The sequence below is a fragment of the Periplaneta americana genome, chromosome 10 (genome assembly GCF_040183065.1).
Source record: "Periplaneta americana isolate PAMFEO1 chromosome 10, P.americana_PAMFEO1_priV1, whole genome shotgun sequence".
Classification (NCBI taxonomy): Eukaryota; Metazoa; Arthropoda; class Insecta; order Blattodea; family Blattidae; genus Periplaneta; species Periplaneta americana.
In genome coordinates, this window is record NC_091126.1 from 46,485,145 (window position 1) to 46,503,572 (window position 18,428).

The following is an 18,428-nucleotide window of genomic DNA, read 5'->3' on the forward strand; positions in this document are numbered from 1 at the left end:
CATTAATATCAACGAAAAAGTTAATTCCTTATATTGCATTTTTATTTTTTTTTGACGTTTTTGAACTAATAGGTCATTTTTACACTTTTTCGGCATTTTTTGGGTCATTTTTAATATTTTGAAGAACTTTTTGATCATTTTGAATGCATTTTACTTCCTTCTTTACATTAGGCCTGTTAAATCTTTTTCTAAGCAAACTGATCAGTAGTAGGCCCTACTAGTAATTACCTACTGTATAAGTGAATAACAGTGAAGTTTGAGTTTTATAGTTTGGAACAAACTCTAAAGTCCATCCCTCATTTCATTGAAGGCTTCATCTCGCACAACAGAAGTAATATAAAATGCTTGACAACAACTTAGTTTAAGTGAGGGCTTTGACCACTACTGTTCTTTTGTTGGTATGAGGGTGTTTTTAGAATTCGTGTGGGGAAGGGGGGGAAACTTTCACAGTTTCCTGGACAACAGGACGTTGTGTTCCCAATATGATTCGGAAGGGATGTACTACAGTAGACAATATTTATAATACAAAGATTGCAATAATGCATGCTGCACCCACAATTTTTGTTATTTACGCTCCCCAACTGGAAGGTCTGGTAACAAAAGTGAAGAGCAGAAGGAGGAGGAGACGGAGAATGCACTGATATGGACCATCCCTGATTGAAACACATTGTAAACCCTCATTAAAATTTATAATTTTCCCTTAAAACTTTAATTTTGTTGCATGCTCTTTTCCTTCATATCTGTCAAATTCTAGAAAGTTGCCTCCTCTCTCCGACATTTGCAGGGCAGTCATTGAAACAAGGTGACTTATTTTTAAGAAGTTGTGGTGCGAGTACGGTGAATAGTATTTAAATGTCATTTTCTTTTAATTTTATGTCATTTTTCCATTATTTTAATGGCATTTTAATGATCATTTTAAGTAGATTTTTAGGTCATCAACATCCGCCCCCTACTTATTATGTTTTTGAAGTTAATTTCATGTGAAATGATAACATTTGGATCACATGCTTTTAAAATTAATTTATTCTATATTTTTGTAATTGCGTTATATTACGGTACAAATGCATTTACGTACTTGGCTTCTAATAGTTATGTAACTCATTAGCCATCAGCGTAAGGTGGATGGATGAACTGTGTCTAATAGCTTTCCTGCGCATGCACTACATCCCTCCATAGTCCATGGTTCTCATTGTAATTGGGTAGTTTGTGTCGTGTACCATTGCAGTGATGTTGTTGACAGCAATAAGCTCCAGCTCACTTTGATGCAAATGTGCGACACCACCTGGATGCCATGTATCCAAGTCATGGATTGGTAGTGAGGGTCCTGTTCCATGGCCATCACAGTCACCAGATCTTGTACCTCTTGACTATTTTCTGTGGGATACTATGATGAGTATGATGTATGCTACTTCTGTAATATCAAAGGAGGACCATATTGCACGAATCCATTCAGTGACTCAAATAGTGAGCACACATCTGCACTTATGTGGCCATGTGCGTGAATTTCTGCACTGCCATTTTAGGCTCTGTAGTCAAGCAGGAGGTGAAAATTTTGAAATGTTTTTTTGTAATTTACTGCATAATGTGATGCTCTTCTTGGATTTCTTGAGGAAATGTAGAACACACACTCATCAACATATCCGAACCATTCTCAAACTTTGATGCCACACAGTGCCCACACCATGCATTTCTGGACATTGGTTCCCTCTTGAAAAATGATCAGTTTGCCATCCCGCACAACGTACTATGCTTTGCCGATGTTGTTTTGAATCACCCTATGTAAGTGAAATAATCCTGCATGTTTACAGAGCGAATAGCTTATGTTGTAACAAACAAATGTAATACCGTATTGGTAAAAAGTTTAAACTTTTCTCAGAATTTTTTTTTTCCCAAAATGTTTAACATCCTCTTATTTTGTAACTATTTAGAATAGGACCGTGATTTTTGTCCATATCAATAGAAAATCTAATAAGGAATCATTTTTTCCTTTTGTGTATTTCAATACCATGTAGGGTTTTCGTGTAAATTTCATTTAAAAACCACTAATTTCAACCCATTGAACAATCCGACCAGATTGCAATGTTGTAGCCAGAGAGGGAAATTGAAACTTCCAACTTAATTTCCTAATTAACCGTCTATTTAATCACAAAACATAATATAGGTTTCCTATTCATTTAAATGTACACTAACGCCCCTTTCAATCTGCAGGGTTATGTCACTTCCATCCTGTGTATATACATAGAGTTGACTCCTTGATAATTCGCAGTAATTAATGCACAAACTTTCGCGAAGTATCGAAAATCGCGAATTATTCACACATTTTTTATTATTATTTAAAGTCCAGTAAATGTTACTCTGGCAGGTTTAATTACTAAAATACACTTCAAAATTAAGTACAATATGTTAACAGTGGAAAATATTTTGAAGCATAAAATATTATTCAGTATTGCAGTGGGGTAGAATCTTAAAAGAAGAAACACAAATTTTTCAAAATATAAGAAATCTTAGTTCAATAAAAATAATAATGTTAATGTCGTCTTTTTTTTTTTTTTTTGTTTCTTTGAGAATTGTTCATTTTTTTCTGATTTTTACATAGCAAATTTCTTAAAAGAGGAGAGAGAATAAATCGAGTAAAAACTGAAATGATGTTACTTCACTCCTAATGAAAAAAGATTGTGAATTACCCACAGAGTGAATTAACCACACACATATTATCAGGAGTCGACTGTGTGTGTGCGCACACAGGTAGCCCATATGATTTTGAATATGACTATTTCTTTGTTTCAGATTACGTGTTGTATAAGCAATATAAGCTTATGCTTTGAACTTCCAAGCATCTTGTGTGTCAATGTTAAATCCATATTATTGTGCCTTAACATAATGAGTATGAAGAAGATACGTCGTCGATTGTCTCAGACATTTCGCTTCAGTATTGAGGGATCTCTGTCTGAACTAGCAGAACATTTAACCATTGAAGATGGCGGTACTGTTAAAGAAAATGGTGAGATGAGTGTATAATTATGTTACTTGGTAGTTCAAATTTTTTTCTATGATCTGTAGATCATTTTGCGTCAGAGTGATTTCTTTCTTTTCCTTCACCCGAAGATTTCATCTTCAAAGCTAATGTGAACTCAAATTAAAAACCTTTCTAATAAGCAGCACTCCTACCAGTCTTTAAATGCGCTACTGGCCTCAGTTATGCAGGTCGTAATATAGTCGCAAAAGAATCTCATTTATCATTACCGTTATGAATTTGAATTGCATTTTGGAAGGGGGTACTATGATCCAGCACTGCGCCCTTAGAAGATATATATTGCGCTAAACTTCGAGCAAAGCACATTCCCAATCCACATCATCTGACTACACTAAGGTTTGTTTCATACTAAGGTTTCGAGCAGTCTGAGATGAGACACCTCTATGCATAGCCAGCGTTTACGGAATGCTGAGGAAAGATGATGGAATGGAGATTGAATTGAATGGTGATGTCTAATAGGAGAAATGGGAAAACCCTGAGAAAAACCCCAATTACGACTTTTCCATGAAAAATCCGAGGCCAGGTCAGGACTCGAACTCAGACTGTCTTCATAACAGGCCGAAGGTCTGACCACCCAGTCACTGGTGTGGTAATCGTTAACACTAATATTTGTTATTTATTTACTTATTTATTTAGTTATTTATTTACTTATTTAGTTACGTATTTATTTACTTTTTCACTTATTTACTTGGTTGCAGTGTGTTACAATTTTCAATGACAGCATTAACCTCTGGTCATATAGCTATCATTCACATATCAACATAAATTTTTATATTTACAAGGTAGGCCTATTTACATTATATGCACACATATACATATTTAAACATTTATTTTATATTTTTTAGCTTATTTATTTCCTTCGTTCGCTTTTCTCATACTTTCCAAAAATATGTTCGTAAGGATTTTATTATCTGTTCTTTTGTAATTCTTGATATTTTGGCTAGTACAATTTCATTACAGTACTGAAAAATACCCATTCCTTTTTCGTAAAACTGTCTGAACACATGTTAACAATATAATATAAGTTTTAAATCTTCTATTCCGCCACATAATGTACATTTGGCATTTTCTTTATTACCCCTAAAATCTCTCAATTGCCACATTGCTAACCTAATCCATGCCAACCAATTCCTTATGTATGGTTCTTTACTTCATACAGTTTTAACTTTCGTGTAATTTTGTAGTGACGTTTTGTTATCTATGTAACTATACTCCTGTTTCTTTTCTGTATTGTTATTCCTTTGTATTATAATATTCAAAATATTATTTTCACTTTCATGATTTTCTCTCCACAGTTGTCCCAGTCCAATTTTATCCACTTCACTTTTTAAAGTCGTAGCCCAATTTATTTTATTGCCATTTGTTACCAAATATCTATAACAAATCTTAACAATCTGGTTATCTTCCATTTTTTTAAATTTTAAACCAAGTTTTGCTATTCTTACTTTAATTTCTTCTCTTCTGTTACATCTACCACATTCCAGCATTTCTGTTCCCCTCTGTGCCGAATTGGGGAGTTGTAAGACTTGTTCACGATATTTATCTTGTATTATATCAATTTTCTCTCAACTATTATAATGCCTCCAAATGGGATTACATGAACTGCTAACACCACCACTATGTATGAGTGTGTGTTCAATGTGCCTCCATTGACAAAAGCAAACTCTGTCTGGGCTTCAAAGCTTATACTGCCTCATACTATGGCAGAGACACTTCCAAATGGCATTCTTTCGAAAAAGATGCAAGGTGAATATTGCTCCTCATGCTTTCTCTAGGCTCTATCCCTACCAGCATGTAACTGGAGGCAAAATCATGACTCAGCCATGAACAGCACCATTGACCACTGGTCCACACTCCACACTCACCCACTGTGATGTTCCTCACTGCTTTGTGATGATTTCTACCTCTACTGTGATCTTGTAATACATGGAAAACCAAACCCTGTCTTCCTTGGCAGATGTAGATCTTCCACCGCCTGATCCCACTTGTTTTAGTAGGTACCGAGTTCACGGAATTGCTGTAGGGCACATTGGATGCTTCCAAATGACACATTGATGGCATTAGCCATAAAAAGAATGCTTCATTCAGCCTCAACCAACGTGATAATTCTCACCAATTCTTCTCAACTAAGAGGCGTCTTAACTTACCAAATTCGAAAGAGAAACTGAAGAATATCGACTTTTGAGAGAAAATGTCACACATTGGTAATTCAACAATAGTATGCACCGCACATTAGTAAAACTTAATAGGTTTTACTGCCTGTCGGTGTTTAAAGCCATAAAGTACACCACCTGGCACATAGGGATTGAAAATGGCTTATGCTGTAGCATTTTATGACCTCTTAATATCATATTCATTTTCTGTAGTCATGAAACCTCCATAATTGAATAATTCTCTCTCTAAATTTGTGGTTTATTGATGGTGATTAGCTATTTATGAAGTGATCTACTTTTTGCCAGTCAATGAGTTTCCCATTGTTGCCATACATTTTTCTGTCGAGAACAATATTTTTTTCTGAAAGAGTGGTTTGAGACCCTGTTACTTCCTTCCCCCCAGTGTGCATCTTGGACTGTTGTGTGAAATTTATGTTTTCCTTGCAGAAATAAAGCTTTCTGGTCAGTTAATGATTTCTTTGTTAACCCTATCCATACCTCGTGCACGATATTGTTTTATGGATCTGTATTTATATAAATTTTACTTAGTTTTAAAAACTGAAGTATGGTGTATAACATGTTTTTTTAAGTGCATAAGGCACTTAATTTGCTGAAATATGAGCGAAGTATGTGCTATGTTGGTTAAGTGCTTGGTATTATTTTAGTGTCTAGAGAATATTCTATAATGGAGGCAATGACGGAAGGGAGAAGAGGGAAAGGAAGACCAAGGACCATGTATATGGATAATATTGAGATGATGACAAGGAAAAGAGGAAAAAAAATTGGGGAATTGAGAAGATTGAGGAGATGGATCGAGGTAATCCCGATGCCGTGATGCAAAATGAAAAGATGAAGAAGAAGAATACTCTAAATGTACAGAAAACTTGATACTTCCTCTAGTAGGCTTGGAATAGGCATCAGAAGAGAAATATTCATTGCAGATGATCAGTGTGTGTGAATTCGACAGGATTGACATAAGACTGATGTAGAACGAAATCAATTCGAAAAGGTAATGAGCTACTGTGTCAGTGGGGGGCGAGAAATGGAGGAGGCAAATGTCAGCTCTGTAAGAACAGATAAGAATATCTTATTGAAGCGTCACAATTGAGCAGTGTGTCTTACATTTGTTTGTAAGCATCAGGTTAGAACAGAGTAGCATTGGTGCACTGTTAACTTACTACCCGAAATTGTCTAATATCGCCAGATAGAAATGAAAGAGTATAAATAAGAAATGGAGACAGGGATCCCCTTGTTTCAAGCAAACAGGTCACCAAAATTCCTCTGTTCAAACATGATAATAATGAGCGAGAATGAGTTGCCAATGTTGATTTGTTACCAGGAATCTTTCCCAGTTGTCTAGAGTTGAAGTCTGCCTCCTACAGCAGTTCCATTGCAATCAGTTCGACATTTCAGTCGCAGATAGTGATCTTCTGTGATGGATTTAACTCTTCTGATATCTGTTTCAAGGCTTCTGGGGAAATTAAGTACTCTGCACCTTTAGAATTTTTTACTGAACAGTTTATTATTGTTATCAAGCAGTTAGTCAGCATGGCATGTACTTTGCCAATATTTTATAAAAGAAAAAAATTGTCTTGCAATTATCTCTAGAGTTAAAATCATGATGTGGCAAAATAAAGTTTTAAACTGACTGCAAAGAGCCTAAGCAATTGCTATTCTCCATATACAATCTCAACATGAAGTGTGACAAGTGTTAACAGAGAAATTTTTAGCAAGCCACAAATATTACTGTTGGAAGGACGACGTTTATTACACAAAACAGTTTGGGATCTATACTAAGCTTAAGAGGAGATCATAAACCACCTCTTCGACATAAAATTTACTTAGTCATATGTTAAAAAGTGTTAAAATTGTTAAAAAAGGTATATACCTTCGACAGATGGCCCATTTCGACGCTATGTCACGTCATCCTAAGTGTCTCTTGAACCACTGGTGATCTTGACATAGGAAATTTTTCATGAAATAGAAAAAAAGACGGGTTTCTATTGATTTGTTATCATCATCATCATCATCAACATCAGGACTTAAGTCTATTGTTGGACTGTTTCTTCTTCAAGTGTTGCCTTAGTCTCTCCTTCTAGTCAATGGTCTGCCCTACATCGAAATCCTGTTGTTGGTTTGTAGTTGTAGAGTGTTTTAGGCATCCATTTATCTGGCATTCTTTTTAAGTGCTCGTGCCAATTTTCTTTCATTTTGTCTATCATTCCTATTAAAGTAAATATTTACAATTCATCTCTGATGGATGTGTTTCTTTTTCTGTCCAAAATTGTATAGCCAGCCAATGTTCTCAGAAATTTCGTCTCAGCAGCCTCTATTTTCCTCCTGTCTACTCCATTCAAGGTCAAATTTTCTCAACAGTAGGTAACCATAGGTACTGCCATGGCTTTATAAAATTTAAGTTGTGTATCTTGTCTTGTTTTCTGTCTTAAAATTCTTATTATAGTGCCATATCTCTTGCAATTTTAGGATCTTCGTGTTATTATCATTTTTCTGACAGTATGAAAGATTGAAGCTTAGATAATTAAAGCTGCTTACTTGTTCTATAATTTACTTATTTATGACTGTTTTACGCATGAGGTGATTTTTTCCCCGGAAAGTTAATGTTTTTTGTTTCTGAAGTTGAGACTATAAGTTATATTCTCGTCCAATTCTTGCAAGTTGGTGAGCAGCTATCTGGAGTTATCCTGAGGTGTTAGGTCTACCTGTTTGTCTTCAATAAAATGGTGTTTAAAAGCAGATCATCAATTATAAAATGCCCTGTTAGATTATCCTGTCTTTCTCTAATGGCATGGTCAATATAAATGTTAAAATGAGTAGGAGACTATGGGAATCCCTATTTCACCCCCTTGATTTGTATATTACAAATTTTATTTTCCGTTGTTTATTTGTCAATGCTCATATGAGTATTAAAATACAGGCTGTCAATAATTTTTATATGATCTGTATACTCTTTCACTTGCATTGTAATCCATAACTTATTTCACCAGATTTGGTCGAATTCTTTTACAAAGTTCACAAATATATATGTAGAGAGGTTTATTCACGCCTTTTTTTTCGATTAGTTGTTGAGTTATGAATGTGCAATCTGTACACGGACGAGCTCTTCTGAATTCATTTTCTATCATCAGAGAAGATTGTTACTTATGTTATTTAGTGATCATTTTTGCAAAAATCTTATAGGCTGTGTTTCGAAGACTGATTCCTCTATAGCTATTACAATCATGTCAATCTCTCTTCTTAAGAATTGCATGTATTAATGCTTTTCGTCATTCTTCTGGTATTCAGTGTGTATCGAGATGTCTTTCTTTAAATTCGATGTCTTAGTCTTCTTTTACTTCTGAACACACATGCATTTCGATTTAATACATCAAAAGTTATAAGCAGTACCTTATTCTTTTCTCACAGATCATGGGAACATCCAAATTGGATATATTACAACTAATGTATTGATTTATGAATCTGTAGATTTAAGGATGTGAAGAAGTAAATATTTAATGTAAAGCATTGTTCCTGATCCAGTCTCAGAAAGTGAAAAATTGATACCACAAATCCATAGGTAAAACCAAAAAAAGGGTAGAAGAATAAAATATGGGAATCAACTATTCACATGACGAAAAAGGTTCAAAGAAAGCAAAAAGACTCACTGCACAATTTAATTCAAGCAAAAAAAATTGACTGATTGTACATGCACCTACATAAAAAGTGCCATGAAAAGGTTCCTTCTTTCTCCAGAGAAGCAGTATTTTAAAAGTTTTAGGAGATTGGTTCATATGGTAGCCAGACACTTTTATTAGTGCTCATGATGAAGAGGTCATTATCAGTCGAAAGAGGAATAAAAATTCAGAGAAACGAATTTACTCAAGAACATACAATTTGGGAAAACAAGTGTGCTGGTTATGTTCGTTAAAACCTTAGGCATATCCACTAAATGAGTGAATACTGCTCTCAGTGAAGCACAATCAGTGTAATAAAATTGACAGCAGAGCTAGACATAGAAAAAGGGTGCCTTGTGTTGCAGATGGGGTTATTGAAAAGGTGAAGGACCACATTAAAAAATTTCCTTGCTACAAATCCCACTCTAGCCAAAATGAAAGTGGCAACGTGGAATTTCTTGCCACTCGAATGACAGAAAGGAAAATATATGAACTATATAGAGAGGAAAATAATAAAATGGATGGACAGGTGATAAATTTTATAAGCTATAGAGGTATCCTTCATAATTATTTTGACATTAGAAGAAAGAAAATTAAGAAGAATACACCAACTTCATGTTGGTTCCACTGAAGTATGTGAAGAATATAGAAAAGGCAGAAGGTTTATGTTTTGACTTTTAGCAGAATATACCAATCCATATCTAACTGTATGTGATGTTTTATACAAATGGCAGCTATGATTATACAACTTTGTTAACAAGTCTGAGGACTTAAAAAAATACAATGTTCATCTGGCCACAAACAGGCCAAGAAAACAGTTAACGAGGTTCTTTCAGCATTTACATTTCTAAATATCTTAGTAATGATGTAGAAGAGTTATTTGTTCTTTCTGATGGCTGTATAGGACAAAATGACAATTATGACTATGATGCAGTGTTTATTTACTCAAGTCAACATAGATATATATTGAAGAAAGTGGAGCAAATGTTCTCAGTTCAGCATTTTGCAGTCGTTAAAAAAATGAAAAGAAATGTTGAGTCCATATAAATGTATGTAAGGATGGATTCAGTTAGTTAAAAAGAAATTCCCTGTTTATACTGTAAATAGTTCTTGTTTAGTCAACTCTCCGAAGACAGGTCTGAACCTCACAAGTGATATCAAGAAGGCACCACTTATGAGGCAACTAGGCCAGGAGATAATGAGGTAGTGGCCAGTTCCTTTCCACCTTCATTGCATACATCGCTGACTAGCTACATATTACACTAGTGAGACTTCGGATGCATACAAACAATTGTTCTTTCTCTGACACATATTGTCAAGTGAGATGTACTGTCTGATAATAGATGGTAATGAAATAATTAACTTTAAGAATGGATTTAAAATATTTTTTAAGGTCAGTGTCATTAAAAATAAGAAAACGTTTAGTGTAACAAAATACAAGGGATTCAGGTTCAGTAGGGAACATTTTGATAAAGTTTATGTTGACATCACAGTGAGTAGTATCATGCCACAGTATTTCAGGGTATTGAAACCTAATGCAAAACCAGTCATTCCCTCCAAGAAAGCTTACAATGGACAGATTCCAGTAAACAGGAGAAAAAAAAAGGAAAAAATATATTAATGATGTGAAAACCTTGATGAAATTTTTACATAATGATGCCGTGAATTACATTGAGTCACTTGTTGGCAGTAGTGATAATTTCAGAAACATGTTTTCCGATAAGTCAAGTATATTATATTAATGGATAAAGGTAATCAGTCATGAACTTATCTTTTACTAATGAATGAGATATTATTATAAATGTAATGTAATTCAACTAATGCTTTCAACCACTAATGTCATCTTCAGGTGGTTGAAAATGTTACTTGAATTACATTAAATAATATCATAATATCTCATTCATTAATAAAAGATAAGGGGTGATGTGTGTAAATGTGAGATGCAATGAGTGAGATTGAAGTTCTGAGCTAGCAGAGATTCAAGTTGATTTCGAGACGCAACTTACAATGTACTTGTATAAAACAGCAATTCCGCGAATGAGATGCATCTTTATAGCTAGAGATGTAACTAAATCCAGCTCAGTCGAAACAACACGTGTTTTTAATACAACTCCATTGTTGTGTTGCATGACTGCCTGATCTGAAATAAAAGTAACTTCAACTCTGATGAAAATTCATTGTTGTATAAATTGTTCATTCTAGTTTAAAGATTAATTTTCTTGCATTTGTAAGACTACCATTATGGACGAAGACAGCACAGAATTAACTCTACCTTAATTGAAATGATTAAAGAAAAGTTATATTTTCAAAATCTCAGTTATCAGAGGTCAGGAAAAAGAAGGCTGCAACAATTTTGGAAATAAGGAATAACTCAAATGTAGGGATTGAATTGTTGGAAACATAAGTAACCATAAAAATCATACACATGAAAAGTGGAGTGAGCCACCGACGTAGCTCAGTCAGCTAAGGTGTTTGCCCGCCAGTCCAGAGTTACACTCGGGCGTGGGTTCGATTCCCATTTGGACTGATTACCTGGTTGGGTTTTATCCGAGGTTTTCTCCAACCATAAAGCAAATGTTGGCCTGGGTTCGATTCCCGGTTGGGGCAAGTTACCTGGTTGAGGTTTTTTCCTAGGTTTTCCCTCAACCCAATATGAGCAAATGCTGGGTAACTTTCGGTGCTGGACCCCGGAAGCATTTCACCGGCATTATCACCTTCATCTCATTCAGACGCTAAATAACCTAAGCTGTTGATAAAGCGTCGTAAAGTAACCTAGTAAAAAAAAATAAAGCAAATGTCAGGTAATCTATGGTGAATCCTTGGCCTCATCTGGCCAAGTACCGTCTTGCTATCATCAAACCCATTGACGCTAAATAATCTTGTAGTTGATACAGCATCCTTAAATAACCAGGTAAAAAAAAGCAAAGTGAAAAAATCAGATGTGACAAAATCGGGCTATAAGCCCATAAATCTTAGTTACTGAACATGATGGGTGCAGAATCAAATCCATCAGTAATCAGGATTACAGGTGAGATTAAATTATTAGATTCTTATAATCAGGCTTAGCATATTTGTCACAAGAGCTACATTGAATGGAGTAGTTTCTCCTGGTACATTAATGACGTCAGTCAAAGGCACAAGCAGGTTACTAGACCTCTGTGAGTTCTGACTTGTGTTATGTAGAAGCACACATTGTTACATATGTTTTCATGTCAATTCATTGTGATGCCATTCAGTCATAGAAGAGGTGCACCAGGAGACAAATGCTGCCACCAATAACTACACTGCAGTTGTTTATTTCGGAATTTGGAAAAGATTATTTTTGTGTAAGGAATGGTAACATTCTTAGAATGTATATTTTTTGTCATTTAATAGTAGTTATTTCAACAAACAGCTGTAAATTATTGTTTGTATATATGTATAAAACTTCTGTTGTATGTTCATTATCAGATTATTAATTTTGAAATTCAATTGTACTCAGTGGTGTGGCAAACATATTTGTTCAAAATGTTTCAATTGTGCAAACCATTAAAATTAAGTTTCAGTGTTGTCATAATATGCTCCATTATATTTTACATTCACCGTAGGCCTATTGTACCACCACTTATGCAGTGAGTGCCAGATATTTGAACTCCCTCCAAACAAGGCTATATTCCTCGTTAAATTCAGCATGACAAAAATGCGAAGCCTGCTTATATTTATATTTTAATTATTTAGAATGAAATTTTAGGATAGTTGAATAATAAATTGAATCGTGAATTGCAGAAACTGCACATGCCCATTTGAATAAATATTTCAGGAGAGACAAAAAACTGATTATTTTCAAAGTCATTAGGATTTAAGTGACTATTTTTTTTAATTAAATCATCTATCTCCTGGCTTAGTTGCCTCATGAGTGATGACCTGTTGGTGTCATTTATGAGGTTCCAACCTGTCTTCAGACAGTTGACTAATCAACAATAATAAATTCTAGTGTTTGACATACATGAACATTAATTTTTTCTGTACTGCTGTTGCCACTCTAACTTTGCATTTTCTAGTGCCTCGGTTGTAGATGGAAACTTAATCCAGTTTTCTGACTCCCTTGCAATACACTGGGCAACTTCCCAAAATGTATCAGACACCATACTCTGGTCCACACCAATATCTTCTGCCACGCCATGTGATAACCTGGGTCCCACGCATACCGTAAGAAAATGTTCATTTTTTGTTCTGCACTGAGAGCACCACCTCTCTTCTCATGAACTGCACCTAAAAAGTGTTCCAAGAGCCACTGCATGTTTTTCAAATCGATACAATTTTTTATAATTTTGAACATGAAAATCCATCCAAATTTGTACATTTTTCTTTTCCTCTCAACAAACATCACGAACTCTGCCATCCTACTTCCCAACCTCACTGTCAACTGTTGAGACACCTACTCAGGTAACTCAGAAATTTTTAGGATCAATCTCAATTATACTTCTCGATTGAGATTCATCTCATTAGCAGAATTCTATTGGACTTCCATCTCAATCACCACAGACAACAATTGAGACACATGATTTTTATCCACCTGACGGTGAGATTAATCTTGAAATTCTGAGATGCATCTTAAATCTCTTTTCCATTAATGTAATATAACCAGTGATAATGTTAATGAGAATGGGGATTATAATCATGAATAGGTCAGTTTATAAGTTTAATGTTTCTGTGTAATTTTCCGTCTTTAATATATAATTAACCTGTGTTCAATGTGTTCCCTTAATCATAAAAGTGAGTGATTTCAAATGTATCTCAAGTCCAGAACTTTCAAATATTGTTTAATAAGGCCTTAATGCACAAATTGATACAAAACTTATTTAGCAATTGATATATCATTCTAAAACATGGGAATCGAAAAATTAAGTTTGTTTTAAAAAACACAGATATATATAGTTTTTTCATCTCCTGAAAATTTTGCTTCTCTGGACTTGAGGAGGTTTTGAACTCTCTGTTTCAGTTATAGCTTTGGATTTTATTTCCCAATTCTGCTTTAACCTTAATGTTACTCCAGCAGCTGCTCTTTTTGTTTGTTGAAACTCGCTATAAAATAGTAAATAATTTCCTAAAGCAGGTGAACCTTTCAGTTTTTTCTTGGTTTCTCCAACTAGAGTGTATATGCATTAAATTTTTTCATTTAATTTGTTAATAATTGTGTTTTGTTAGATTATATTTCAGGTAGTAATCTTTATCTCTTCGTGACACCAAGTCTTTTTCCTTACTCATTGCATTTGTCATCTTAAATTGTTAGACCTTCACTTACCCTTCATAAGTCAGAAATTGTAATATTTAACCACAAATGTGTAATAACATTTCCTTAAATGGTCAATAATTATTCCTAATAGAGTGTAATAAAATTATTTTATAATTTTTGGAATCTAATTGTAATGAAAAAATATAATTTGCTCAGCTAAGATTTTGCACTTAGTGTTGGGTTTAGATGATGTAAAGTATTTGTAAAAATAAATTAATTTTGTGAGTTACTTTCAGGTGTTCATGTTATCCCAGGCTTCTCAGATATAACTCGGAAACTTTCATTATCACACTCACGCATCATGGGCTCAAGTCCAAGAGATGGTAAGTCAAAAATCATCAACCAGTATCATAGTATTATGACACAGTTTTAGCATCAAGAAATACATTATCTGAACAAAACTTCTTTAAAATTCTCTTAAGACTAGATTTCAGAATTTTCTTTCCAGTGTTCTTGGATAACTTGAACAGGTCAAATATAATGAATTCAGCTTTTTACAGTCAACAGAAGATTACATCACATCCTTTAAGAATTACTCTATTGTAAGAATACTGTCGTCCATGCAGAGTTGTGTTTAGTAATAGAGTTACACATTATTTTATAGCACTAAAGTTACATCACATTTTATAATCTCAACATAATATTCATATAAAATTCGAGTTTTGGCATTAATTAATTGAATAAGAAGGCTTCAAATAAGATGATTGCCTTAAAAAAAATTTAAGCCATAACATACTGTGTGCGTGTACAATCACAAACTATGATACCAGTAAATTAAATGCTTGTAATATTTCATATATAGGCCTAACTAGAGTTTTGTAACATTTCAACAGTGCTTCCAAAAATAAATTTTTGGTATATGATTCTGATGAATAAATCTTTAGTCTGTTATTCTGAAAAGTATGATATATTTTACAACATGATCACATTGCTTATATATTTTGAGCAAATAGAACATGTTCTTTTCTTGAATATTCATCATATCTTAAGAAAATAATAATTATATTCATAGTGCATGGAACTTCCATTACAGTAACTCTGTTCTGTCTAAACTGAACTGCATTTATGGAATGAATATGTACAAGAATCTACGTCCTATTTCACTCTTTAATGTTAATTAGAATGATTGATTGGTGGATTATAAATGTAAGCTATAAGAAATTAAGTCTTACACAAACTTTGCATTGAGATACGAGCACATCAATTTTTCTGTGTGAGCGGTTCGTGCATTTTTTGACCATACAAAAGCTCCAAAATGTAACCATTTCACTACATGCCATTATAGTACACACCAAGTGCTTATTCTTCCTGTAGAAATAGCGGAGAAAATTATCGCCACTTTGCAGATGTATATAATTATTTACTGGCTATCGAACACTTAACCAGTTTTGTTAAGAGACATCAGTCAATTGGAGAACAGAAATTCTAACTAGGAGCCTACTCCTCACATTAGTATATCCTTCAGTTTGTTTACCCACTTCGATTTGTTTCCCTTGGTAAATGTCTTGTGATGGTAGATAACACTACTGGGCATATTGCTTTCCAAACTGACAAACCTTAAGGATGCGCCGCAGACTCCTATCGTGTAATCCCTTCTATATTTCAGGGATCAAGAACTACCATACATGCTGCTTATATTAACACTATTTCAGACATTGCAATTTTTTCAGCATCAGACATGCAGCCATACAAATTAACAACATTAAATTACTGTATACTGCTTATAGGAATTGTTGTCATTTTATATTTTGTGCAGTACAATAAAAATCTGACATCAATTCTTTATCCTTTGTGCAATTGCAAATACAATTGGGCCAACAGCATTCATTGTAAGCTTCTTTCTCCCAACACTTTTAGAGTTGACAAAATAAAATGTGAAATATATTTATTTAATACATTAAATGAAGTTGTAATATATTATTTAATGATTTGTTCTATGAAAATGTGAAAATTAAGGAAGATTTTATTTATTTACTTCATTCATTCATTTACATGTTCTCATTCTGATACTTCATAAATTAAAATATTAAAGATTTGTAGAAGGTTAACATTATCACTGAATTTTCAGAGAATTTCTAAATATGAAGCCATATTATAAGCACTTCAGTCCTTAAAACTTCAGTTAAAATTCGGTAGTAATATCTAAAAGTAATTTAGGATGAAATTATGTGAGATTTCTGTCAATGCTACATGTGAATGCTGTGTGATTTCTATATGTGTTTTATATACAGCATGAGTATCATGTGTTCTGTTGTAGAACGTGATTAGTATTCCATAAGAACGTGGTGCATTGTTAAAAGGTTTAGTTGTGTAAAAGTACAGTTTTGTAAGTTTCATTATGGAGAATAGTTGTTAACCTAGAATATGTGCTGTGTGACGCATTGTGATTATTGTTATAGGTCGCATGAAAACTAGTGTTTTTTTTATATAGTGTATTTCTGTACAATTGCTCTGTGGAATTAGTGAGATGACTTGATTAATTGGCAACTAATAATATAAAGAAAAGTTTATTTTTCTTATTCTGTTTCCACATATAGTCCTTTATTTGGGGCTGGTTTCACGAACAGATGTTAAAACTTCACAAAACTTATACTGGTTTAACAATAAATTTAACACAAGAACTGTTTTATGAACAGTTGTTAATTTGTTAACTATTTGTTAAACTGTTTAAGTTAACATTAGAATGTCCTATGTAAAACCTTAACAAAATCGTTTTTTGTTTTTTTTTTAACTTGATTATTTAACGACATTGTATCAACTACGAGGTTATTTAGCGTCGATGAAATTGGTGGTAATGAGATGATATTTGGCGAGATGAGGCCGAGGATCCGCTATAGATTACCTTACATTTGCCTTACAGTTGGGGAAAGCCTCGGAAAAAACCCAACCAGGTAATCAGCCCAAGCGGGAATAGAACCCACACACGAGCGTAACTCGGCATTGGCAGGGAAGCACCTTAGCTGAATGAGCTATGCCAGTGGCTAACAAAATTGTTAAATTCTGAGTTATGGCTGGTGTAAATTATGTTGTAGATGCAGAATTGTTGTATTTAGAACTTTTATATGTACGTCGTCGAGAGAAAGGTGTAAGGATTAATGATTTCGAAAATCTAAATGAAGGTGAATTTTTACTGATATACAGGCTCTCTGAAACAGTTGTCAGCAAGGTGGTAGACGAAATTCCAGAAAGGTTAGCATGCATAGCAGAAAGCAGAGAGAAATACGCTATTCTCTCCCATGCTCCACCAATATGGTATTATAGCCAACTTTTTGTTAAATACAACTTGAGCTATTTGCTCTGAAATTCTGCAGGATTGTTTCACTTCCACCGTGCGAGCGTGCGCGGGGGGGGGGGGATATATATATATATATACACACACACGCAACTAACTTACCCAATCGGTACAGTAATAAATAATTACACTGATCAACATTCATTTTGCGTCAAGCCATAAAACTAACAAATTCTTACTAATTTCGACCTCCTGTATTAAAAAATAACATGCAAAATATTCCATCGGTTCGGATTTTCGAGATGCACAATATAATTAATTTTCTTTGCATTTTATTAAAAAATTACCGCATTTCCTGTGTAACTATTTTGTTATACAAATGTGACGATCAATTATGTGAAAACAATATTAGTATAAGTAGGCCATCATATTAGAACCACTTGTAGAAACTGAAATTCTTTTATTGCCCTTTTACAAGTCTATTTGGAGGTAGTGAAACAGATTCACGGTATGAATTCGCTTGAGTATGGCTGATTTTACTTGATGTATATATTTTTTTCACTGTGAGCTTTAATTACATTACTGTAATTTATATTTTGCAATAGACCACCCTGTTGAAACCAGTTCTAAAAGTGGAAATTGTTTTATTGCCATTTTCAGTTCCATTTGTAGAGGGAGAAACAGGTTTGCCATATGAAATCGCTTCAATTTACCAAGGGATTTCTGTGGTGTTATTATTCTGTGTAAGACGTGTATTTCTTTAAAGTGTGCTTTAATGATAATATTCAAAGTACGAATGGTTTATATGTGCGGATTTGAAGGTTGTAGCATTGCTTTTTGGAATGCAATTAGGCTACACAAAATTTTGTTGCTTTCTGTGTGAATGGGACAGTCGCGCTCGAGATAGGCACTGTAAACTAAATGACAATCACTAGAGCCAGGGAAGAAAAATATTATACATCAACCCCTTGTGCTGTTTACTTGGTGTATAAGAAGAAACTTCGTGGAATATTTCACTATCTATTAAAGTATTTGGAAAAAAAGAATTTCAATTGTTTTTTGA

General features: G+C 33.9%; 1 protein-coding gene across 3 annotated transcripts in view; it reads left to right on the plus strand.

Annotated features, from left to right (window-relative positions):
- LOC138707645 (cyclin-dependent kinase 17-like) overlaps positions 1-18,428 on the plus strand; it is a 110,053-nt gene that overhangs the window by 1,664 nt on the left and 89,961 nt on the right. For 2 of the 3 annotated variants that reach the window (XM_069837338.1, XM_069837337.1), the window contains exons 2-3: positions 2,788-3,001; positions 14,370-14,456. In XM_069837338.1, the coding sequence (XP_069693439.1) occupies positions 2,881-3,001; positions 14,370-14,456 (208 nt within the window). In that variant the 5' untranslated portion in view covers positions 2,788-2,880. Of the gene's footprint in view, positions 1-2,787; positions 3,002-12,898; positions 13,047-14,369; positions 14,457-18,428 lie in introns of all 3 variants that reach the window. The other variant, XM_069837340.1, reaches the window with a different exon arrangement.